Below are 25,522 nucleotides of genomic sequence, written 5' to 3' on the forward strand. Positions count from 1 at the left end.
TAAAGAGGGTTTTTTTTCTTAATTTTTTATTTTATTTTATTGATTTTAGTGAGAGAGGAAGGGGAAGAGAGGGAGAGAGAGAGAGAAAGAGGAACATCAAGCTCTTCCTTTATGTGCCCGGACCGGGGATCAAACTGGCAACCTCTGTACTTCCGGACAATGCTCAAACCAACCGAGTTATTGCATCAGGACTTTTTCACTTCTTTTCCAAGTGAGAGGAGGAGAGATAGACAGACTCTCACATGTACCCCAACCAGAATCCACCCAGCAACCCTGTGTTGGGCCATGCTCTGCCCACCTGGGGCCGTTGCAGCTGAGCTATTTTTAGCACCGGAGACAGAGGCTCTTTGGAGCCATCCTCAGTGCCTGGAGCTAATGTGCTCAACCAATCGAGCCATGGCTGTGGGAGAAGAGAGAGAGAGAAGGGGAGGGAGAGGAGTGGAGAAGCTGATGGTCACTTCTCCTGTGTGCTTTGACCAAGAATGGAACCCGGGACATCAACATGCCAGGCCAACACTCTACCACTGAGCAAACCAGCCAGGGCCATAAAGAGTCTTTAATTAGGAAGATTACAGCTCTGCATGGGCTTTCCTAAAATTTAGGCTCACATAAAATTATTCAAAAAAAAAGAGAGCACTATTACATCATAACTATGGAACATTAAACATCAGCTTACACTCAGCATATCAACTTGGTATATATTACTTTCAAACCTAACGATAATATAACCAATATACCTTATAAATACTTTTAGAGCTTATTTTAAATACAAAGTATTTTTTGTCTGACATGTTTATAAGAAATGCAAACAGTTTTAGATATTGTTTTATTTATTTACTGTTTGTTTGTTTGTGAGAAGAGGGGAGGCAGAGAGAAAAACTCCTGCATGCACCCTGACCAGGATCCATCGGTAAGCCCACTAGGGGGTGATGCTCTGCCCATTTTTTAGCACCTAAGGCAGAGGCCATGGCGCCATCCTCAGCACCTGAGGCCAACTCCCATGAGCCAATTGAGCCATGGCTGTGGGAGAGGAGGGGTGGAGAAAGGAGTGGGGAGGGTTAGGGAAGCAGATGGCTGCTTCTCCTGTGTGCCCTGACCAGAAATTGAACCTAAGACATCAACATGCTGGGCTGATGCTCTACCACTGAACCAACTGACCAGGGCCAGATACTGTTTGTTTTAACTTTGAAACAAAACTTTTACTTCCAGTCATTTTCTAAGAGTCCATCACCAAATGGAAGTGTATCCTGAGACTGCTAGATGTACTTGAAACAAAATGCTGGTATCATTTGCAAACATTCATCAATCAAGATTTCCTCCAAGACTGTGCAAAAGAAGTAAAATGAAAGTTGAGCTTGAAAGGAAATAGAAACTACAGCTATCATCCATAATTCCTAATACTGAGTTTCTGTATTAATCAAATTAGCCTCACTGATTTCAGTATGAAATGACATAAATTTGATAAATAATATAAATTGAACCATATCAATTTATACTTATAAAATATCATTTACTGGTTTTATATTTTGGAAGTTAGTATAAGATTAAATTTCAAAAGAGGTTTCTATTGCAAATAGTATATAGAAATCATTGCTTTAAGCTCTAAGTTTCAACAGGACTTAAATGACAGCATATTTGGCGTTAGCTACCGATTTCCTGCCTTACACAATGATGCAATGCAACATGTTGGGTATTTTATTCTTTTAGAACTAGATTATCTGAACATCCATATTCAAGAAATTCTGTGATACTGAAATGAGTTCTGCTTCCTTTTTGTGAAAGTACCTTAAAAAATCTGAAAATAAATACAAAGATTCCAATGATGTCTATTTCTTCCCTGGCTGATACTTCCCTTCCTTTCACTGTAAGAAATTGATTCCTTCTTGCCTTCTTCTGCCAAACAAAAAAGAATACTGAAGAAGAGGAAGCTCTGCTTGCTTTCTTCCAGTTCCAATAATTCTGAACCTAGTGACCCCTTCTTTATTACAGAACAGAAACGCCAAAGAACATGCTAAAAAATGTGGATACACGGAAAGTATAAAATAGCAGGGTCCTAACTGTCCTAATGATACATCCTAGACATCTGCTCAACTTTCTCCAACATATAATTTAATAATATATAAGATATAAATAAATAAAATGAGGAAAGATGAATCAAGGACAAAATCCCTTGAAAGTCAATTTTGCAAAGAAAATACCAGGTTATCATTCTACATAGCCTATAGAAAAATATTTATGTTTCATTTGATACAGATATTCACATAAAACAGAGACTGGTCACTAATAGCAATGACTACAGCCTTAAATTAAGAATTACATACTTTAATATATTAAAAATTGTTTCTATTACCTGCTCATAGTTTAAACGTTGAATTTCTGAAATTTCTTTTGGCTTTGCATCAAGCATGTAATCTCCTGTAAAAGAAATAGTTAAGTTGCTTTTTAAAAATTTACTTTTTTCTGATTGCAAAGATAATAGATTTTAATTCTAAATTATAGCAATAGGTGACATATGAAATTAAACTCCCAATTCTGTTCAGATAAAACTGAAATTAACTGTTTACTGATTTCACATTATTTTTTCAGTGTACATACTAGAATGCTTTTGAGTTTTCTTTTTCTTTCATTTTACAATATATTTGAGCTTCTTTCCATCTCACTACAATAAAGCTCTGAAAGGTTATACCAAGTTTTACTGTTATTAACAATGTAACTATTACCCTATTACCTTTCCAAGAATGAGTGTTATCAGTCTTCTACTAAATGTTTGCCATTCTGAGAAGTAAACAATTTATTTTTGCATTTAAAAAATTGATCTTTTATATATGTATTTTTATTTGATACCACCTTTTAAATTTATGTATAACTTTTAGTACATGTGGCACCTTTTAAATATATGTAGCTCTATTTTAGTACCTGCAATGCCTTCTTCATGTAATTTTGTTTGTTTTTATTTTATTATTTTTTTTATGTTTTTTTTCTTTTTTTTTTTTCCCAAGCTGGAAACGGGGAGAGACAGTCAGACAGACTCCCGTATGCGCCCGACCGGGATCCACCTGGCACGCCCACCAGGGGCGACACTCTGCCCACCAGGGGGCGATGCTCTGCCCCTCTGGGGCGTCGCTCTGCCGAGACCAGAGCCACTCTAGTGCCTGGGGCAGAGGCCAAGGAGCCAACCCCAGCGCCCGGGCCATCTTTGCTCCAATGGAGCCTTGGCTGCGGGAGGGGAAGAGAGAGACAGAGAGGAAGGAGGGGGGGGGATTGGAGAAGCAAATGGGCGCTTCTCCTATGTGCCCTGGCCGGGAATCGAACCCGGGTCCCCCGCACGCCAGGCCGATGCTCTACCGCTGAGCCAACCGGCCAGGGCCTTGTTTGTTTTTAAATGTTTTGATAGAGACAAAGAGAGAGTCAGAGAGGAACAGATAGGGACAGACAGACAGGAAGAAAGATGAGAAGCATCAACTCTTTGTTGTGGCACCTTAGTTGTTCAATGATTGCTTTCTCATATGTGCTTGACTGGGGGGCTATAGCAGAGCAAGTGACCTCTTGCTCAAGCCAGTGACCTTGGGCTCAAGCCAGTGACCTTGCGCTTCACGCCAGCAACCTTTGGGCTCAAGCTGGTGAGCCAGCGCTGAAGATGGATGAGCTTGCTCTCAAGCCAGCGACCTCAAGGTTTCAAACCTGGATCCTCTATGTCCCAGTCTGATGCTCTATCCACTGTGCCACCGCCTGGTCAAGCAAATATTTAAGTCTTTAATTTACCTAAAATTTAATTTGATTATATGAAAGCAACTTCTCACCCAGACTTCCAAATCACTAACAAGTTGATGAAATTGTTTACAATACAACCTTTATTTTCTAATTTATTTTAATTTTATTTTTTTTACAGAGACAGAGAGAGAATCAGAGAGCGGGATAGAAAGGGACAGACAGACAGGAACTGAAAGAGATGAGAAGCATCAATTACCAGTTTTTTGTTGCGACACCTTAGTTGTTCATTGATTGCTTTCTCATATGTGCCTTGACCATGGATGGGCCTTCAGCACACCAAATAACCCCTTGCTCGAGCCAGCGACCTTGGGTCCAAGCTGGTGAGCTTTGCTCAAACCAGATGAGCCTGCGCTCAAGCTGGAGACCTTGGGGACTCAAACCTAGGTCCTCCACATCTCAGTCCGGCGCTCTATCCACTGTGCCACCACCTGGTCAGGCTATTTTCTAAAGAAAAATAACTTCTAAAGATTACATGAAGTATTCTCTTAAGCTTTTTAACTCTGCTAAAAAGAACTCCTACAAATATTATTATTTAATACATTTTTAAAAAGATTATATTTATTGATTTTAGAGAGAAGAAAGGAGAGAAAGAAAGAGAGAGAAAAGTGGGGGCAAGGAGGAGCAGGAAACATCAATCAATTGTAAGTACCTTGACCAGGCAAGCCCAGGGTTTTAAACTGGCTATTTCAGCATTCCCGGTCAACGTTTTATCCACTGCATCACCACAGGTCCGGCCATTATTTGTACTTTTAATTAGAACTTTAAGATAACAAAATCTAACTAGTAAATATTTTATTCCATATAAGTACAAGAATTCCAAAAGCACTAAATTAATTGCTTTTCAGAGATATGTAAGCAAGTCTATTTAACAAATACTTATGAATCCTTACTATATATAACACATTGTGTGTGAGCCAGATATACATATATATATGTTTTGATATAGCATTTACCTAAAACTATGCTTTATTTTGAGTAACTCCTATACAATAATCCAATAATTGAGAACATAACTGCTATATATTTTTTCCATCCCTCCATCTCATAACTGCTATATTTGTATCTGATATTCCATTTGACAGAAGAATCAGATATTTTTAAAAGGCAGAGTTTGAGTTTTTAAGGGAATATCTTTGTTTTAGATATCTATATAAATTTTCTCTCAAGATGTTTTGTCTAGCTTATCTAACCTTTATTATCTGAAAATGGTAAACAATATTATTTCAATCAATAACTATTTATTGATAATCTATTATGTGTTTAGTAATAGGTTAAAATAATAAGATGGAGAGATGAATGCTTCTCAGCCTGACCTGTGGTGGCACAGTGAATAAAGTGTCCACCTGGAATGCCGAGGTAGCCAGTTCAAAACCCTGGGCTTGCCTGGTCAAGGCACATATGGGAGTTGATGCTTCCTGTTCTTCCCCACTTCTCTCTCTCCTCTGTAAAATAAATAAATAATAAAAAAATTTTATAAAAGGAAATGAATGGTTCTTTTAAAAAACAATCTAGCCTGACCAGGTGGTGGCGCAGTGGATAGAGCTTCAGCCTGGGATGCTGAGGACCCAGGTTCGAAACCCTGAGGTCACCAGCTTGAGCGCAGGCTCACCAGCTTGAGCACGGGGTCGCTCACTTGAGCGTGGGATTATGGTATTAATCTATGGTCAGTAGCTTGAAACCCAAGGTTGCTGGCTTGAGCAAGGGGTCACTGGCTCGGCAAGAGCCCCCCGGTCAAAGTATTTGAGAAAGCAATCAATGAATAACGAGGTGCCGCAACAAAGAATTGAAGCTTCTCATCTCTCTTCCTTCCTGTCTGTCTGTCCCTGTCTGTCCCTCTCTCTCTTACTTACGTGTGCTAGAAAAAAAAAAATCTGGTTGGGCAAAGAACATACAGGAAATAAAATAAGAATAATAAGGTACAATGTAGTTAAAATGTAGTAAATCATTAAGTATCAAATAAATTTGAAAAGAGATGTTAATAAAGCCTATAGTGCTTAGAAATATATTTTGGAGGGGGTAGTATTTAAACTGGATGCACAAAAATAGGCAGAACTTGGGCCAGACAGTGAGGGAAAAAGCATTCTTTGAGGGAGAAAGAGTAATGGAAAAATCACAAGAAACATCATGCCATATGGACAGCTTATAAAAGGTCTATACATAAAGTCATGGTGCAGAGTGGTGAAAAATATGACTAGATGAATAAACTCAATCAGATTATAGAAAATCACAAATAATATGGCTGCTTGTGAAAGGTCATAGGGATCTTTATGCTTTTAAGTAGACAAGTGCAAAATGAAATTGATGGTTTCAAAAGAGAACACTAGTAAGTAAGGTACTTTGGAGGTGAGAGGAAACAAAGTTTGCAATAAATCATATTGTGAAATATCCATATATAGAGAGAAGAAAATATTTCAAAGAAAGACTCCATAAGGTTTTGCTACTAATGGGATATTCGAGAGAAACAGAAACCAAGAAACAAAAACCTGACAGCTTCATTAGGTCAAAAAATGGAAGAAAGGGTTTGACAGTAGTTAGCTTATTCCAAGGTGGAATTTGGAAAAGAAGAGACATGGTCAACTCTGGGCAAAATTAAAATGCTTCAACATTGACCTTCCCGTATAATATTTATGCTCAAAATATAAAACAAATAATCTTTTTTAAAATCAGATATCACCATCCTAACAACTATTTCCCTACAATAATACTCAGTCTAATTATCATACGAACTACTTTAGATGAATCAAGTTATAGTATAAATTTTAATTTATGTTATTCTTTTTCTTTTACATTATCTTCCTATCCACTTTCTGCCTTCCACCTACACTTCTTCCCCACCTTATTTTATTAGACCTCCTAGAACTTCCCAGGTATCCTAGCTTGTCTTGTTCCTTTCTTTATTCCAAAGCCCTCCAAAAGCCTTGTCTATGTATGGCCCTGCTCTACTACTCTAGTAACAGACATTTCCAAATTAAAATTCACTCTCCCGGCCAGGTAGCTCAGTTGGTTATAGCAACACCCCGAAGCTCAAAGATTGCCGGTTCAAACCTTAGGGCACACACAGGAACAGATCGATGTTCCTGTCTCTCTCTCTCTTCCTTCTTTTCTCTCTAAAATCAATAAAATAAACATTTAAAAATATATAATAAAGTAAAATAAAATAAAATTCACTCCTTCCTTAGCAAGATGCTAGGAAAGCAGTTAATAGTTTCTCTTATAATCTTTCTACCAGTGTTTGCTTATTAACTCAAAAGCATCTCTAGTTTCTTCAGAGAACTGAAGTAATCCCGACAGAAAATTCAAATAATTTAGAAAATTAAACAATTTGTCCTGGTGCGATTGGCTCTGAATAAAGTTTATTTCTGGCGAGGCAAACTCTTCAGAATCTCTTTTTTCACAGAATCACTCTTGCTCACTTCTCTCCCATCTCCAATTAGGATATTACTTTCATGCTGCTCCTCGTACCTAAGTCCCTTCACCCAAAACTTCCAAACTTCTTTCGCTAACCCAGATCTATATTTCTTCACCGATTTTTCTTTTTCTCTATTAAAATTTTCTACCCTATGTCCTGCCTCCTTCAGGCTTTGCTAGCTAACATTTCAACGAATTTGATATACCAAACCTTCTCCCTGCTATTAGCACCCTCTCCTTGCCTTTGTCTGCATACCATTCTGAGACAAAATGAGCTCTGCTCCATTCCTCCTGGCTATGTATGAGGATTTCCAATCTTCTCTCGTGCCCACTCGAGGCTGGTGTTCATCCCATGCACCTGTCAAGGTTACCAATGGCCTCCTTATGTCCCAATTAATGGTCAATTTTTACGTCTTCTTCCTGCCTGAACTATTGGCAGCATTTGATTCAGCTAATATCTCACTCTGTTTGAAATTCTTCATTTGGATTCTAGGAAATCAGTCTTCTGTTCTTCGTCTACCTGGCTGAGCACACCTGTTCCTTCTTCCCTAACTTTTTTTCTTTTTTCAAGTGAGAGGAGGGGAGATAGAGAGACAGACTCCTGCATGCACCCCAACTGGGATCCACCAGCAACCCCTGTCTGGGGCTCATGATCGAATCAACTAAGCTATCTTCCTCAGCACTGGAGGCTGACACTGGGACCAACAGAACTATCCTTAGCACCCAGGGTGGATGCTCACACCAATCGAGCCACTGGCTTCAAGAGGGGAAGAGAGAAAGAAGGGGGGGGGAAGCAGACGGTCACTTCTCATGTGTGTCCTGACTGGGGATTGAACTCAGGTTGTCCACTCACTGAGTGGATGTTCTAGCCACTAAGCAAACCAGCCAGGGCCTCCCCAATTTCTAATCATGGCATATCAAGACCCAGTCCACTGATCTCTTCACTTCTCTATCTACATTTACCCTCTTCATGATCCAACTTAGTCTAACTCACTTTATATGTTTTCTTTTTATTTTTTTTTTATGTTTATTTTATAATTTTATTTTTTTTAATGGGGTGACATCAACAAATCAGGATACATATATTCAAAGATAACAAATGTTTTCTAAATGTATAATTTACAAGCTAGATCTGTACTGCCTAATACATTAGCCAGTATCAACATATGGCAATATCAATTTTTATTTTTTTATTATTTTATTTTTGTGACAGAGACAGAGAGAGACAGAGAAAGGGACAGATAGGGACAGACAAGACAGGAAGGGAGAAAGATGAGAAGCATCAATTCTTCATTGTGGCACCTTAGTTGTTCATTGATTGCTTTCTCATATGTGCCTTAACCAGGGGGCTACAGCAGACCGAGTGATCCCTTGCTCAAGCCAGTGACCCCGGGTTCAAGCTGGTGAGCTTTGCTCAAACCAGATGAGCCCACGCTCAAGCCGGCAACCTCAGGGCTTTGAACCTGGGTCTTCCACATCCCAGTCTGACACTCTATTCACTGAGCCACTGCCTGGTCAGGCTGGCAATATCAATTTTAATGAATTAAAATTAAATTTAATATTCAGCTACTCAGTCACAGTGAATTTTTTTTTTTTTTTTACAGGGACAGAAGGAGAGTCAGAGAGAAGGATAGACAGGGACAGACAGACAAGAATGGAGAGAGATGAGAAGCATCAATCATCAGTTTTTCGCTGCCACACCTTAGTTGTTCACTGATTGCTTTCTCATATGTGCCTTGACCACAGACCTTCAGCAAACGGAGTAACTAACCCCTTGCCTGAGCCAGTGACCTTGGGTCCAAGCTGGTGAGCTTTGCTCAAACCAGATGAGCCTGCGCTCAAGCTGGTGACCTTGGGGTCTCGAACCTGGGTCCTCCGTATCCCAGTCCAACGCTCTATCCACTGCACCACCGCCTGGTCAGGCAGTCACAGTGAAATTTTAAAAGCTCAAGAGCCACATGGCTAGTGGCTACCAAACTGGAGAGACAGATATAGAATATTTTTATCATTCTGGAAAGTTCCATCGTACAGTGCTGATTTAGATCTTTCTTCTGAATTCCATATTTTTATATATAACTGCTTTATTGATATCTCCACTTATATATCAATAAACACCTCAAATCCAAAATCCTGATATGCCTCCCTAAACATTTTCTTCCATTCTTTCCTGTTTCAGTAGATGTTAACTCCATCCTTCCAGTTGTTCAAGCCAAAACCATGGGGTGACCCTTGATCTCATACTCACTCTATATTCAACTAATCAGCAGATTTTGTCAGTTATATATCCAGAATCTGACCACATTTTACAATCTCCACTTCTACTACCCTGTATGAAGCCACAACCATCTTTTGCAAGTTGTAATAGCTTCCTAACCTCTTTGCCTCTGCCGTTAAGTTCTATTTTCAACATCATAGCCAGAGAATTCTCATTAATTCAAAGTCAGATCATGTCAGTTCTCTGTTCAAAATTCTCTAATGACTTCCCAGCTTACTCCCAGCAAAAGTCAAAGTTGCCATAATGGCCTACAGAGAGCCCTATGCAATCTATTATTTCTCTAATATCACTTCCTACTACTTCACCCTCAAACACTCCTTGGCAGTCATAACTAGTTGTTCCTCAAAAGCACCAAAAAGGGCCCTGGCTGGTTGGCTTAGCGGTAGAACGTTGGCCTGGCACGTGGAGGTCCTGGGTTTGATTCCTGGCCAGGGCACATAGGTGAAGCACCCATCTACTTCTCTACCCTTCCTCCTCTCCTTTCTCTCTCTCTCTGTCTCTTTCTTCCCCTCCCTCAGCCAAGGCTCCATTGGAGCAAAGTTGGCCCGGGTGCTGAGGATGGCACCATGGCCTCCGCCTCAGGCACTAGAATGGCTCCAGTTGCAATGGAGCAACACCCCAGATGGGCAGAGCATTGCCCTCTGGTGGGCATGCCAGGTAGATCCCAGCCAGGCGCATGTGGGAGTCTGTCTCTCTGCCTCCCTGCTTCTCACTTCAGAAAAATACAAAAAAACCCCAAAACACCAAACATATTTTAGCCTTCTCATGAAATATAATTTAGAAGTCACAAAGTATAAGCATCACTAAGCTAGACTAAAATAGGTATAAGTAGAAATTCTACTTCTAGATATCTAGGTGTTCAAGTACTCTACCCATATCTATGAGGTTCCCTAGCCAATAAATGGAATTAAATAATATTAATTAAATAAAGGAAAGGATTTTTCAAAAGCTGCAATCTCACTTTACTAAGCCTATATCTCACAGAAAATCAGTTAGCTAGTTGTCTAAAATGGCAAACAAAGTAAGCAGCTGACAATTAAAAAAACCAAAATTTAATTACTAAAAAAATTGTGAGATTATGAATTAAGATTTCCTTTTTGCTAATATAAATGTAAACTTTTGTTTGCTAAGTTGTAAAAGATTTCAGTGTGCTATACAAATACCTGCTCTGTAAACAAGTCCTACTTAATACACTGGTCTACAAACTGTGTATTGATGGTCTCTTTTGAAATAATAAGTTTGCATAAGAATGCAATTCAATACACTGCTTCTTCATCAAGAAAATTTTTCTATGAGAAAGTTTTAGATGAACCAAACAGTGTGCTTACTAATGTAAATGTTTTACATCCTGGTATAAGCCCCTACCTCACGGCATCCTGGCATGGGCCCATGAATCATACCTTGGGTAGCACTGCTCTAAATCACCTCCTGGGTCTTTAATTCAAGTCCAATCAGCATTTTATTTTATTTATTTATTTATTTATTTATTTATTTTTGTTTTTTTTTCTGAAGCTGGAAATGGGGAGAGACAGTCAGACAAACTCTCGCATGCGCCCGACCGGGATCCACCCGGCACGTGCCCACCAGTGGCGACGCTCTGCCCATCCGGGGCGTCGCTCTGCCGAGACCAGAGCCACTCTAGCGCCTGGGGCAGAGGCCAAGGAGCCATCCCCAGTGCCCGGGCCATCTTTGCTCCAATGGAGCCTTGGCTGCGGGAGGGGAAGAGAGAGACAGAGAGGAAGGAGGGAGGGGTGGAGAAGCAAATGGGCACTTCTCCTATGTGCCCTGGCCGGGAATCGAACCCGGGTCCCCCGCACGCCAGGCCGACGCTCTACCGCTGAGCCAACTGGCCAGGGCCCCAATCAGCATTTTAAAAAACACTTTCTACATGCAATGTCAGAGCTTCTGTGCCACATCTCATTCTGCAATTTATTGGAATTAATATATATCTTGTTTTCAGATGTTGCTCAGTCTCCTTATTTATATCACAGAATCTTAATCCTGGTTAGAAAGAAGGCTTTGACATCCAAGAACAGTAACATATTGATAAAAATTTTAAATTAAGAGGTTAAAAATTATAATTTTAAAATAGACTAAATAATAGCATTTCAAGAAGGTGAGATTTGATAATGTATTAGCTTTGAAATCTTTGTTTTATTTTGAAAGCGATATAAAAATCTCCACTTTTCAACACTAACCTAAATATTCCATCAGCTGTTCAGCAGTTATGATTTCCATCATCGGTGGGAGTTTCACCTGAAAAACAAAGTATTTTTTCTATAACATTAAATGTTTTTGGTAATTAAAATGTTTCTTTTGTCAGAAATACCAGTATGTATGTGTATATATGTATCTACTGTCTGTATACATTAACATTCACATTATTAAAACATTTATAATAAATCTTTAAAAAATACAACAATCTAATTACAATAAAACTTACAGAACGATATAAGCTACCATTGAGCCATTGAGAAATCTGTTTTCAAAGCCTAGTGCTCTGCCTTTCACCATTCACCATGATTGTCATTAGGTACCCACAAGAGTGTCCTGCATGACAGGAAATAGGGCAGGAAGAGGCACTGAACATGTTGTCACAGGTAACCCATCAAGCAGTTTTCCTGAAGACAGGCTTAAACACAGATCAATATCCCCATTACTTCGATCTATCCTGACCATTTTTTATTGTTGAACAGCCAATATGAATACAATATTAAAGTATTAATTATACACTGAGGAATTCAGACTGATTCCACTTGTAAAGCTTAAAAACAGGCAAAATTAAGCTATATTGTTTAGAGCTGCATAACTGGTAATAAACTATAGTAATAAAGGTAAGGAAATGGATACTAAAAAAATCAGGAGTATGGTTAGCCCTAGGGCTAGGAAAAGTGATAGTTGGAAAGGAGCATATAAGACTTTTCTGGGGTGCTGGTAATGCTCTATTTCTTGACCTGCATGGTAGTTCGCTGACGTTTGCTTTAAAATAACTTGTTAAACTGGACATCTGTTTTATGTACTTTTCTTACTATATTGCACAATAAAAATGTTAAAAGTAGGTACATATTTAAATTTCTAAAACTAATTCAGCTACAACACCTCAGTCTAAGCAATTTTTCAAATGAAATGTCATGAGTTACACAGCTATTACAGCTAATGATTGTAAATATTTTAACTGACTTATTCAAAAGCATACTCTGTGGTATGTTTGTAGGAGAAAAATAAATACTACAGGATGTACACTCAAACAAAGTAATTAACAGTTTAATGATAACAGCATAGCTTAAAATTGTTGAGGAATTATTTTCTATTCAACCAAGGAAATAATATAAATCAGCAATTTCTCCAATAATTCCCCCAAGTGTTGAAAAAGGTCCTTTTCATATTTATGTTACCAGATGTGGTAATAGTGTGCCACAATTTTTTTCCTGTTTGTTTTAATCAATGAATAAAGTAGGTCCTATAAAAGATTCCCATAACACATGAACAGTGAGTGACCTTCTCAGAACATATATGATAATTGATGCTTATGATTTAGTCATCCAAGGAATTTATCACTCAGTGAAAACCAAGGGATTCTATGGAGGTTTTGATCATTACTGATTCTAATTATTTCCATTTTCTGGTTTGTTTGTTTTTTTGTTTGATTTTTAGCGAGGAGGGGGACAGACAGAAAGAGAGAGATATGGGAAGCATCAACTCATAGTTGTGGCACCTTAGTTATTCACTGATTGCTTTCCCGTACGTGCCTTGACCAGGGGGTTCTAGCTGAGTCAGTCACCCCCTTGCTCAAGCCAACGAACTTTGGCTCAAGCCAGCGACCTTGGGCTTCAAGCCAGCGACCATAGGGTCATGTCTATGATCCCGCTCTCAAGCCAGTGACCTCGAGGTTTTGAACCTGGGTTCTCAGTGTCCCAGGCCAACACTCTATCCACTGTGCCACTACCTATTCAGGCTTCTGGTTTTTGGGTTTGTTTTTTTAATTATTATAATAGACTTTTTCTTTTTTTTGAGACAGGGAGAGAGAGAGAGAGAGAGAGAGAGAGAGAGAGAGAGAGAGGGAGGGAGGGAGGGAGAGGGAGGGAGGAAGGGAAGAAATGAGAAGCACCAACTCGTAGTTGTGTCACCTTAGTTGGTCATTGACTGCTTCTCATATGTGGTGGGTGACCCTCAAACTGAGCCAGTGATCTCTTGCCCAAGTCAGCGACCTTGGACTTTAAGCCACTGGGATCATGCTGATGATCCCATACTAAAACCAGCAACCCTGCACTCAGGCTGGTGAGCCTGTGCTCAAGCCAGAGGAACCTCCAGAGGGGTTTGAACCTGGGACCTCATTGCCCCAGGTTGACGCTTTATCCACGGTGCCACCACTGGTCAGGCTATAATAACCTTCTTTAAAAAGTTTTTGGTTTACAGAAAAATTGAGCAGAAATTACAGAGTTCCCATATACGGTATATTTTTAAGTTGAAACTCATTGGCAAATTATGGTCCCTGCCTGTTTTACCTAAATAAGGTTTTATCAAAACACAACTTATGTACTGTCTGGCTGCTTTTGCACTGCAGTAGCAGAGTTGAATCTTGGCAATGGAGACCATAAAGCCTAAAATATTTACTATCGGGACCTTTACAAGAAAAGTTTATTAATCCCTGCTTTAGATGATGTTAATTGCTATTATATATTAGTTTATCAAGGTGCTTCAGCATTGCTTTTGAAGATCTGATATTTAAACCAGTAGTTTATATTCACTGTGTATATTTATATTCTGAACAACTGTCAGACCAACCTGAAAGACCATTACACCTAGCAATGTTTCTTAAATAAAATAATATCTATTCCAGACAAATTCACTACAGAACTATATTCACCAGAAAATTCCATAACCAAAGCTTATCTTCTGCTTTGGTTAATGTAGTAATACTACTATAAAATTGTTAAGATAAGAAAAGCACTAACAGGTATATGTATTTAGGAAATATATTCTACAGACAAATATCTGCAAACATAATTTCATGGGTTAGCCTTGAAATTTCCAAGTTATAACTGCCTACCATGTGCTACTTCAAATATTTGAAATAGGAAATGACAACCTCTATAATGATTTTAGAAGTGGGACAACAAATATACAAATATTTAAACTGACTTATTCACAAGTATACTCAGTGGTATATTCATTTCCTGAATCTAAGCCAATAAAATATCCTAGATGTTCATTAAAACTAGAAACAAAAATAATATAATTGTGAAGAAGAATGCCAGCCTCTCACTAATACTCTGGAACCATCAAAAGGTCTTAATTTTTTAAACCACAAAATGATATTCCTGAAAGTTTGCTTCTCTTTTTATTTTCCTCTACAACCATCATGTTAAAAGCCAGTGCCAAAGTTTTATTAATGATCCTAAGACTTTCAGCCCTTTGTCTTTTCAGATTTATTAAAGAGAAACAGGTTATGGGATAGCTAGCTAAGAATACAGAATTAACAATTGTGGCATTTTGTCTGAAACTTTAAGTTTTACAATTAAAAAAATGAATAAAGTATGACCTAGGTTCTCAGGTGGTCCTGTTTCATTAATAACCTATAACATTTATAAGTAAATGACAGTACTTTAATGTATATATGAATACTTGAAAGGTACTCTCCTAAGCAGTTGAAATAGTCCTCCTAAAACATGAGCAGAGCCTCTCAGTACATATTAACACAGTTTCAAATTAATGAGTCCAAGTAAAATGAAGCTTTTATTCTTTAGAATAATAAATTGTGTCCTAGCCTATAAATAAGACTTTATGGTATTAACTAGATTTCCTAAGCAAATTAATAATAACCACAGCAAGAATATTTAACAAAAGGAAGTAGCTACTCCAACTCCAAATATTCAACTATAAGATAAATCTCAAAAAAAGATACACCTCCTCGGCCCTGGCCGGTTGCCTCAGCAGTTGAGCGTCGGCCTGACATGTGGAAGTCCCAGATTCGATTCCCGGCCAGGGCACCCAGGAGAAGCGCCCTCTGCTTCTCCACCTTTCCCCCTCTCCTTTCTCTCTATCTTTCTCTTTTGGAGCAAAGTGGCCCAGGCGCTGAGGAGGGCTCCATGGCCTCCACCTCAGGCACTAGAATGGCTCTGACTGCAGTGGAGCAAAGCCCTAGAGAGGCTGAGCATCGCCCCCTGGTGAAAATGCTGGGTGGATCCCGGTCGGGTGCATGCAGGAGTCTGTCTGCCTCCCCCACCCTGCTTCTCACTTCGGAAAAATACAAAAACAAACAAACAAAAGACACACCTCATTAATTTCATTCAATTATTCTGTAATTCTTAGTCATTTAAAGAATGAAGTGTTCAATAGTGGAAAGGAAAGTCATTGAGCTAAAGCCTGCCAGGCTTACATGCCTCTGCTGTGAGGAAATAGGGACACTGGAAGGTAGGCTTCCCCCTCGCTCCTCTAAGGGACAGTTCAGTCTCTTCCAGCCCTGCTCCAGCCACCTATGACCTAACCTTGCCCAGAATGATGGGGTTAGCCACTGAAGGCTGAAAATGCCCAGGGCTGTCGGCCCCATCTACGACACTGTGGACGAGCCTAGGGTATTTCTTCCAAGAAGCAGGTAAACTGATCTCATTTGCACAAGGGCCACTTTACTATATTTTGCCTGAATAGTTATATTTTTTATTCTTCCCTCAAAGATCTCTGTTGTGGGTGTTGATAGTCCTATTTTCTGCTGCTTTGCTTAATATATAGTGTTTCCTTTATCCCTCCTACCTCAATGCCCCACTCATATTTCAGGCTGGGACCTACTCCTAATTTAGAGCTCTCTTTCCCCCTTTTGCCAACTTCCATTATGAATCTACCTTTGCCACCCAGCTTAGTGTATCCCAAGGTTCTCTTTACCATGCCACAGTCGCAGAGCTCCAGGGAAAAGCAACCTGGTCTCATCTCTCCAGGCAGAGGAGAACAGAAGCTCCATATCCACGCATGCTGCAAATGGCTTTTCCAGTCTACCTGAATCATTACCAGCTAGAAGCAGCGGTCAATGGGAATTGGACATGAGCTGCAAAGTATAGAATGGTGACAACAATTCCAGTGCCATGCGGACTTTTCCTGGATGTGGACTTTTCCTGGACTCCTGCTCCCTGTGACAGCTCCTAACAGACTGAACTGTGGTTGGGTTGTATTTTTCAGGAATTTGGCATGGTGATGGGGCCAACTTGGACTTGGTGAACATGTTAAGGACACTACTCTTTTATGGATTCTTGCTGTATTGGCCAAGAGTTTGCTTAAAGGCTTTTAATCACTGTAATAAAAAATAGAAGACTGGATAAAGAAGATGGGGCACATATACACCATGGTATACTATTCAGCTAGAAGAAATGATGACATCGGATCACTTACAGCAGAATGGTGGAATCTTGATAACATTATGCGGAGTGAAATAAGTGAATCAGAAAAAAACAAGAACTGTAGGATTCCATACATTGGTGGGACATAAAAATGAGACTAAGAGACATGGACAGGCGTGGGGTGGTTACGGGGGTGGGGGGAGGGGAAGAGGGAGAGGGGGAGAGGGAGGGGGAGGGGTACAAAGAAAACTGGATAGAGGGTGGCAGAGGACGATCTCTCTTTGGGTGATGGGTATGCAACAGAACTAAATGACAAGATAACCTGGAAATGTTTTTTTGAATATATGTACCCTGATTTATTGATGTCACCCCATTAGAATAAAAATTTATTTATAAAAAAAATTTTTAAAAAGTGAAAAAAAAAGAATGAAGTGTATTTTAGAATACATTCAAATGAGAAAAAAAATAAAAGCAACAAAACCTCTGTTTAGTAATATACCTATGATTTTGATATTCTGAAGGGGGAAAGAAATGCCAGGAACCTTGAAATAACTAAGAAATAAGAAGCAGTTTACATAGTGATGGTAAGTACAAAAATAACTAGCCAAAGAACACTATTAAATGTTTCATTAGAATATAAATTAATAAGTACTCAAGAAATACATAGTTTGGTCTGACTGGTGGTGGCACAATGGTTAAAGCACTGACCTGGAATGCTGAGGTCACCAGTTTGAAACCCCAAGGTTGCTCACTCTAAGTATGGGCTCTTCAGCATGGAGCTGCTGGCCTGAGTGGGAGAATCATCCAAATGATCCCATGCTCGCCAGCTTGATCCCAAAGGTTGCTGGCATGAGAAGCCCAAGGTCGCTGGCTTGAGTGAAGGGACACTGGTACCACCCGTCAAGGCACATAGGAGAAGCTCAATGTACAACTAAAGTGAAAGCAACTACGAGTTGATGCTTCTTACCCTCTCTCTCCCTTCCTCTCTCTCTCTCTCAAAAAAAAAATAATAATAATAAACCAAAAAGAGAAGAAGAAGAAAAAATACAGTTGTCCATGGCTGGGTGGCTCAGTGAATTGTGTAGTCCAGGCATGACAGGTTGCGTGTTGCATGTACAAGAAGCAAACGAGTGCATAACTAAGTGGAATGAGTTGATGCTTCTCTCCTCTCCTTTTTCTCTCTATCTCTCAAATCAATAGAAAAATTTAAAAAAAAAAAAGGCCCTGGACAGTTAGCTCAGCTGGTTAAAGGGAATCATCTCAAAATAACAAAGTGGCAGGTTTGATCCCCAGTCAGGGCACACATGGGAGGCAACCAAAAAATGTATGACGGAGTAGAACAACAAAGGTTTCCCTTCCACCTCCCTTCTCTTTCTCCTCTCCCCCCTCTCCTTCTCTCCTTGCTTTTCTAAAAAAATCAATAAAATTAAGCCCTGACCAGATAGCTCAGTTGGTTGGAGCATCGGTCCAGAGCATCAGCCTGGCACACAGACCTGGAGCGCAGAAGCCGCCGGTTCAATCGCCAGGTCAGGACACATACAGGAGCAGCTCAATGTTACTGTCTCTTTCTCTCCCTGCCCCCCCCCCCCAAAAAAAAATAAAGAAAGAAGGAAAGAAAGACATAGTTTGAATTCTAACACCTCTTTTAAAGTTGTGGAGATACTTTAGTAGATAAAAAATTAAGCATCTGCCAGTCAATGCTCTTTATGAAAAGCCAGGAAAAAAATGCATTAAACTTTTACTAATTGCCATTTAATTTGCACGTTACCCTTAATTCATAACAATCCCATAAAGCAGGTATTACCTTCACTCTAAAAATAAACGAAGGCATTAAAAAGTTAATTTGTCCAAAGTAGCAGTGGCGTGAATTGAAATCTGACTTCTAAGACAATTAATTACCCTTTTCACTACACCAGCATTTACAGATTTTAAAAACAGTAAAACACTTTTTTCCCCAATGAAATCTGTTGAAAAACACCATCTGAAATATATTTTAAATAAAAAATTGACAGAACTTTGTGACCAATAAAAAGTGGAGGATGGCCTGACCAGGCAGTGGCACAATGGATAGAGCGTCGGGCTGGGATGCAGAGGACCCAGGTTCAAAATCCGGAGGTTGCTGGTTTGAGCGCAGGCTCACCAGTTTGAGCGTGGGGTAACTGGCTTGAGCATAGGATCATAGACATGACCCCATGGTTGCTGGCTTGAGCCCAAAGGTCACTGGCTTGAGCAAGGGGTTACTCGCTAAGTAGACCCCCAGTCAAAGCACATATGAGAAAGCAATCAATGAACAACTAAGGAGCCACAACAAAGAACTGACACTTCTCATCTCTCTCCTTTCCTGTCTGCCTGTCCCTATCTCTCTCTCTCTCTCTCTCTGTCTTTGTGTGTCACACACACACACACACACACACACGTGGAGGATAATAGGGACAGAGTAATTAAAGTTGAGTTTAAGGCTCAGGAAACTTTAAAAAATCTGATCCATAGATGCAACAAAAATAAAAAATTTAGCCTGACCTGTGGTGGCGCAGTAGATAAAGCGTCAACCTGGAAATGCTGAGGTTGCCAGTTCAAAACCCTGGGCTTGCCTGGTCAAGGCACATATGGGAGTTGATGCTTCCAGCTCCTCCCCCCTTCTCTCTCCTCTCTCTCCCTCTGTCCTCTCTCTCCCTCTCTCTGTCCTCTCTAAAAATGAATAAAAAAAATAAATAAATAAAAAAAGAAATTTGGTAAGAAAAGGTTAGTTTGTAGAAAGAAATAATGGCTGAGACAGAACTGTGAAATTTAGCTTGGTATTCAAACAGAAAGTTGAGTTGAAGCTCAAGACACAACCACTTTTACAATAGTTAAGATCTGGAACAGTCAGTCTAACCGCCCATCAGTAGATGAGTAGATAATAAAGTTGCAGCCTGACCGGGCGGTGGCGCAGTGGATAGAGCATCGAACAGGGATGCAGAAGACCCAGGTTCGAGACCCCGAGGTCGCCAGCTTGAGCACAGACTTATCTGGTTTAAGCAAAGCTCACCAGCTTGGAACCAAGGTCTCTGGCTTGAGCAAGGGGTTACTCGGTCTGCTGAAGGCCCACGGTCAAGGCACATATGAGAAAGGAATCAATGAACAACTAAGGAGCCGCAATGAAAAAGTGATGAGATGCTTCTCATCTCTCTTTGTTCCTGTCTGTCCCTATCTGTCCCTCTCTCTGACTCTCTTACTGTCTCTGAAAAAAAAAAGTTGTAATGTATTTACACAATGGAACACTACATAGCCATAAAAAAGAAAGAAATCTTTCTTTTTGTGATGGTATGAATGGACCTGTAGATTATTATGTGAAGTAAAATAAGCCAGTCAAAGAAATACAAATACCATATGATCTCACTTATATGTGGAATCTGATGAACAAAATAGAAACAGAGGCATGGACACATGGAACAGACTGACAGTTGTCAAGGGGAGGGGGTTGAGAGGACTGGATGAAAGAAGGTGAAGGGATTAACTGAAAAACATATATATAAGACACAGAAACTGTTAACAGTGTGGTGATAACCAAAGAGAAACAGGGGTGGGGGCTAGGCGGAGGCGAATAGAGATGAGGAAAATGGGGACAGAAAGAAATGTTGCCAGGGGCAGAGGGTGCACAATGCAGTGAGCAGATGGTGATTTGTTGAGTTGTGCACTTGAAACCTGTATGGTTTTGTAAACCAATGTCATCCCAATAAATTCAATTAAAAATAAAAAGAGACACCACTTTTAATTTGTACATGAAACATTTGATACCTGTGCTGTGGTCTACTTCTGCATTACTTATGGTAAAATGGACCAACTAAATAATGCAATCTCTTAATTCAAATTTTATTAATTTTAAATATGCAATAAATCATACATCATTCATAATATTGTTAGCTGAAGTTATAAAAATTATTTTTTGGAAATAGTGGAAGTGTTATTAATGGAAATCAAAGGAAAGAAATGTAGCTATTTACAAAATAAGAACTAAAAAACTTAAGGATCTTTTCAACTTGCCTTTAATTCTGGCTATAGCAAATAAACTTAAATACTACAAGCTACTACACATCATGCTTTACATTCAAATTTCATATATGTACTATTTATTATTAAAATAACTACTGTGCTTAAAAAACACTAAAATTCAGAATTTTTAGTAAATCTGACTTTCTACTTGCCATCAGTATTTCAAATCAGGAAAATTTTATAAAAGATTACCTTTAGCCCTGGCCGGTTGGCTCAGCGGTAGAGCGTTGGCCTGGCGTGCGGGGGACCCGGGTTCAATTCCCCGCCAGGGCACATAGGAGAGGCGCCCATTTGCTTCTCCACCTCCCCCCTCCTTCCTCTCTGTCTCTCTCTTCCCCTCCCGCAGCGGAGGCTCCATTGGAGCAAAGATGGCCCGGGCGCTGGGGATGGCTCCTTGGCCTCTGCCCCAGGCACTAGAGTGGCTCTGGTCGCGGCAGAGCATCGCCCCCTGGTGGGCAGAGCGTCGCCCCTGGTGGGCGTGCCGGGTGGATCCCGGTCGAGCGCATGCGGGAGTGTGTCTGTCTCTCCCCGTTTCCAGCTTCGGGAAAAAAAAAAAAATTACCTTTAACTTAGACCAATTTGAAACATTTTCACCATCAATTTTTATAATTTAGACTCCATTCTCCAGGTAATACCTATGCCTATTTAAAACTATTTAAAACCATCAGAAACTGCGGACATATTAACGTTAAATTTTCAAGAATGTCCTATTTTATATTCAGTTCATAGGGTTTTAGAGTATTGAAGAATGTTGTTACAGTAAAATTTGCCAGTAAAAGATTTACTAGAAATAGAAGACATCTTCAGTTCAAAATTCACTGGACTTATCTTTAAGAAGTTCAGCAAGGTCACAAAGCTAAAATTCTACCCACCCACTCCCCAAAACATAAAAGCTGACAGTGAAACTTTTACATTAATTTCTTGAAAGACAGATGAAAATAGGGTAAAGTCAGAGACCAAATAGAAGACCACTGAAGTAGTCCAGGTGAGAGATGAGGGTGACCTAAATGAGGTTGACAATAGAGATAGTTACTAATTATTGAAAATGTCAAAGAATGTATTTAATAAACTATGACAGGAAAGGCAAGCTTACTCATCATAGAACCCAAGAAAGGCTCTGAAATTGGAACTGTTAGATAATTCAGAAGACAGAGGATAAACCATAGGGGCCTAAAAATGGAAAGAATCTATAAAAAGATGGTACCAGATTCCCCAAGATTTGTTTGTTTGTTTTTTTGTGTTTGTTTTGTTTTTGACAGAGACAGAGAGAGAATCAGAGAGGACAGACAGGAAGGGAGAGAGATGGGAAGCATCAAGTCTTCGTTGCAACACCTTAGTTGTTCAATAATTACTTTCTCGTATGTGCCTTGACTGGGAGGTGGGCTAGGCTACAGCAGAGGGAGTGACCCTTTGCTCAAGCAGAGACCTTGGGCTTCAAGCCAGAGACCTCTGGGCTCAAGCCAGCAACCTTTGGGCTCAAGCCAGCAACCCCACGCTCAAGCTGAATGAGCCCACGCTCAAGCCAGCAACCTGGGGGTATTGAACCTGGGTCCTCCGTGTCCCAGTCCAACGCTCTAGCCACTGTGCCACAGCTTGGTCATGCTCCAAGATTTGTTTTAAAGAATCATGAAATCTATTTCTGGCTCTTCCACCATGCTTTCTCTTAGACATATTGTCCACAGACTTACTGTTAAATTAATTTGAACTTCCCAACCAACTATTCCAAGTAAGAACTCAGGTTCTGGAGTGAGTGATCATCTTCCTTGGGCAAGTTATTTAAACTTTATGCACCTCAATTTTCTATATATGTAAAATAGAAACAATATCTACCCAGAACTTCATGAAGTGGCTGAAAAAAAATTTAAAGAAAAAATACATATAATGTATGTAAATATTTAGTGTAGTACCTAGACATAAAAATAATTGAGTACTTAACCATTATTCAAAGCTTATGATTGCTGGTACCACTTGTTCTCAAATGCCCTTCACTTGGGACTCAACATAGACAAGGTTGGATGGGGGAATGGGAGTTTTCCACTGAAGGATGACACCATAGCAAGGGGAAAGGAGAGAATGAACACATTGCTAATAGGACAATCACCCACTGGCAGTATTCATACTATCATGAGCCCTCATCTACTTTATCTTACAAATCCAGAGATATTATACCAATCCTAATTCTTAGGAGAGACTAGAAACAAAAGCCTCTGAGGTGTTACCTACATCTATTGTGTAAACAAAACTTCATTACTGTGTGAAATTTTTAATCTCTTCTTACAGGATCTATATTAAAAAACAGGGTGGGCAGAGGATAAAATGGAATCTTTGGCTCACCATCTGCTTTACCAATTTTATAAGTAATTATCACATTTGGAAAACCTCAAAAGAGCTTTCTGCCTACTTTAGACAAAGGGGAATGTGAGAAAATTTGTGTGATTGCAATGTTCCTACAAGAAAGAAATTAAAAAAAAAAAAAGTAAAACCTAGCAAGGGAGAGAGGTGTCTGTGAAGAGTGTGAGAAAAGAAAAGTCAGTCTGACCTGTGGTGGCGCAGTGGATCAAGCGTGACCTAGAACACTGAGGTGTCACTGGTTCAAAACCCTGGGCTTGTCTGGTCAAGGCACACATGGGAGTAGATGCCTCCTGTTCCTACCCCTTCTCTCCCCCGCCCCAAATAAATAAATAAAATCTTAAAAATAAATAAAGACATCAAAAGTCCTCTTAAAAAAAAAAAGAAAAGTCATCAAGGAGGAAGGAAGAACTAGAGCAAAAATTCATTGCTGGCAATAGGCTCAGCCCCGTGGTGCCTCACTCTACAGGTGATAATGACACAGTGGGTATGTCCCTTTGAACTTCTTTGAATTTTCTGTTAATGGCCTTTCCTCATTTTGCTATTGTGTTGCTCACCTTTTTCTTTCTAATTTACATGGGCTCTTCGAAAATTAAGAGAGAATGAGCTCTTACACATGTAATCTAGCAAATAGTTCCCTCAGTTTGTAGTCCCTGGTGGGGTTTCTTTTGGGAGTTTTTTTTTTTTTTAAAGATTTTATAGGGGAAAGAGAGAGAGAAAGAGAGAGACAGAGGAGGAGAGGAGCAGGAAGCATCAACTTCCCTAATGTGCCTTGACCCGGCCAGCCCAGGGTTTTGAACAGGCAACCTCAGCATTCCAGGTTGGCACTTTATCCACTGCGCCACCACAGGTCAGGCTCTTTTGGAAGTTTTTACAGGGGTTAGAGGGAGGTCTTTTTGTCCTTTTTTTAACCTTAAGCGTTTTGATTTCTTACAAAATCAAATGTATTAATTCTTATTTTACAGTTTCTAGGTTTAATGTCTGGAGAAACCAGTTTAATGTAAAAAAGTCTTGTTTTTTAAAAACAGTCTTGCTTTAGAACCCTGGTATTCCTCCCTTGACTTGGAGTAGAAGATGTTTCAGCTCCTACTAAGCAAAGAAAGGAAGAGAGAAAAGATTTCTTACCCAAAAGAGCTAGGGAAGAGAGGAGACGTGCTTCCAGCTTAAAACAGAACTGTACTGTATTCATTTTTCTACATAGATGCTGCATAATGATTAGATACATGATTAGGGCATTACAATAGTATATGTCCTCTATCACAATGTACAATATAAGTTATATAATTTTCTCTTGAGTGTGTGGGACTCATAATCTATAACATTCTTTCTGTAAGAAAATAAAAGTATAACAAAGGAATCCCTTTATTATTAAATTAGTACCTTCATAAACACAAAAATATTAAGGCAGAACTTTTATAAATATTTCATAATGTAAAATTTAAATCATATGCAAAAGTAGAAAAATAAAAGCATAATGAACTTCCAAATCACTCAGCTTCAACTATAAATAACATAAAGCCAATATCATCAGAAATTAAATTTTATATCTTATATATCTTCTGACTTATTTTTATAAATTAATCTAATTAAATGGGTTACAGCCCTCAAGTATATATGACATTGTTTTTGATTGATAAAATGAAAGATTAAAGAAAAACTATAAAAAATATATAATGTAAAGAAGCAAATTGAAAATATAGTCTTAGACATAAATTTGACTAAATTATCTGATATCATTTAAAAAAACTTAGAAGTTTGAGCTTGAATTAATTTAATGAATAAGTTTCCTTCTATTTTGTGTGTGTGTGTATGACAGAGAGAGAGAGAGGGTCAGATAGGGACAGACAGACAGAAAGGGAGGGAGATGAGAAGCATCAATTCTTTGTTGTGGCACATTAGTTGTTCATTGATTGCTTTCTCATATGTGCCTTGACCAGGGGGCTACAGCAGACTGAGTGAGCCCTTGCTCAAGCCAGCGACCTTGGGCTCAAGCTGATGACCTTGGAGTTTTGAACCTGGGTCCTCCTCATCCCAGTCCGATGCTCTATCCACTGCGCTACTGCCTGGTCAGGTGCTTTCCTTCTTTCTTGATTTGTTGGATTATCACAGCTCAACTATTTTATAGATTATGAACTATCACCTATGTACTCTCTGTTAGTCCAAAGCCAATACTTTTAATTAAAACTCCAACATTTTCAACTCAGCACTTACTCTATTTCATCATTTTAACTGTTATATCTCATCCAAAACAACAGCATTTACTTATTTTGAATCACTCAAATCCTCCCACTAAGTTTGGTTTATTGATTTTCTCATTATTTCATCCCCCCTGAAGAGATGATCAACTGCTTCACTTTAA

General features: G+C 39.3%; 1 protein-coding gene across 1 annotated transcript in view; it reads right to left on the minus strand.

Moving 5' to 3' along the window:
* Positions 1 to 25,522, minus strand: part of MINDY2 (MINDY lysine 48 deubiquitinase 2) — a 78,365-nt gene that overhangs the window by 46,648 nt on the left and 6,195 nt on the right. Inside the window, exons 2-3 of the mRNA XM_066276044.1 lie at positions 11,653 to 11,710; positions 2,351 to 2,415 (exon numbers count right to left, since the gene is read on the minus strand). Coding sequence (XP_066132141.1) covers positions 2,351 to 2,415; positions 11,653 to 11,710 — 123 coding nt within the window. The remainder of the gene's footprint in view (positions 1 to 2,350; positions 2,416 to 11,652; positions 11,711 to 25,522) is intronic.

Source organism: Saccopteryx bilineata, chromosome 4 (assembly GCF_036850765.1).
Source record: "Saccopteryx bilineata isolate mSacBil1 chromosome 4, mSacBil1_pri_phased_curated, whole genome shotgun sequence".
Taxonomy (NCBI): domain Eukaryota; kingdom Metazoa; phylum Chordata; class Mammalia; order Chiroptera; family Emballonuridae; genus Saccopteryx; species Saccopteryx bilineata.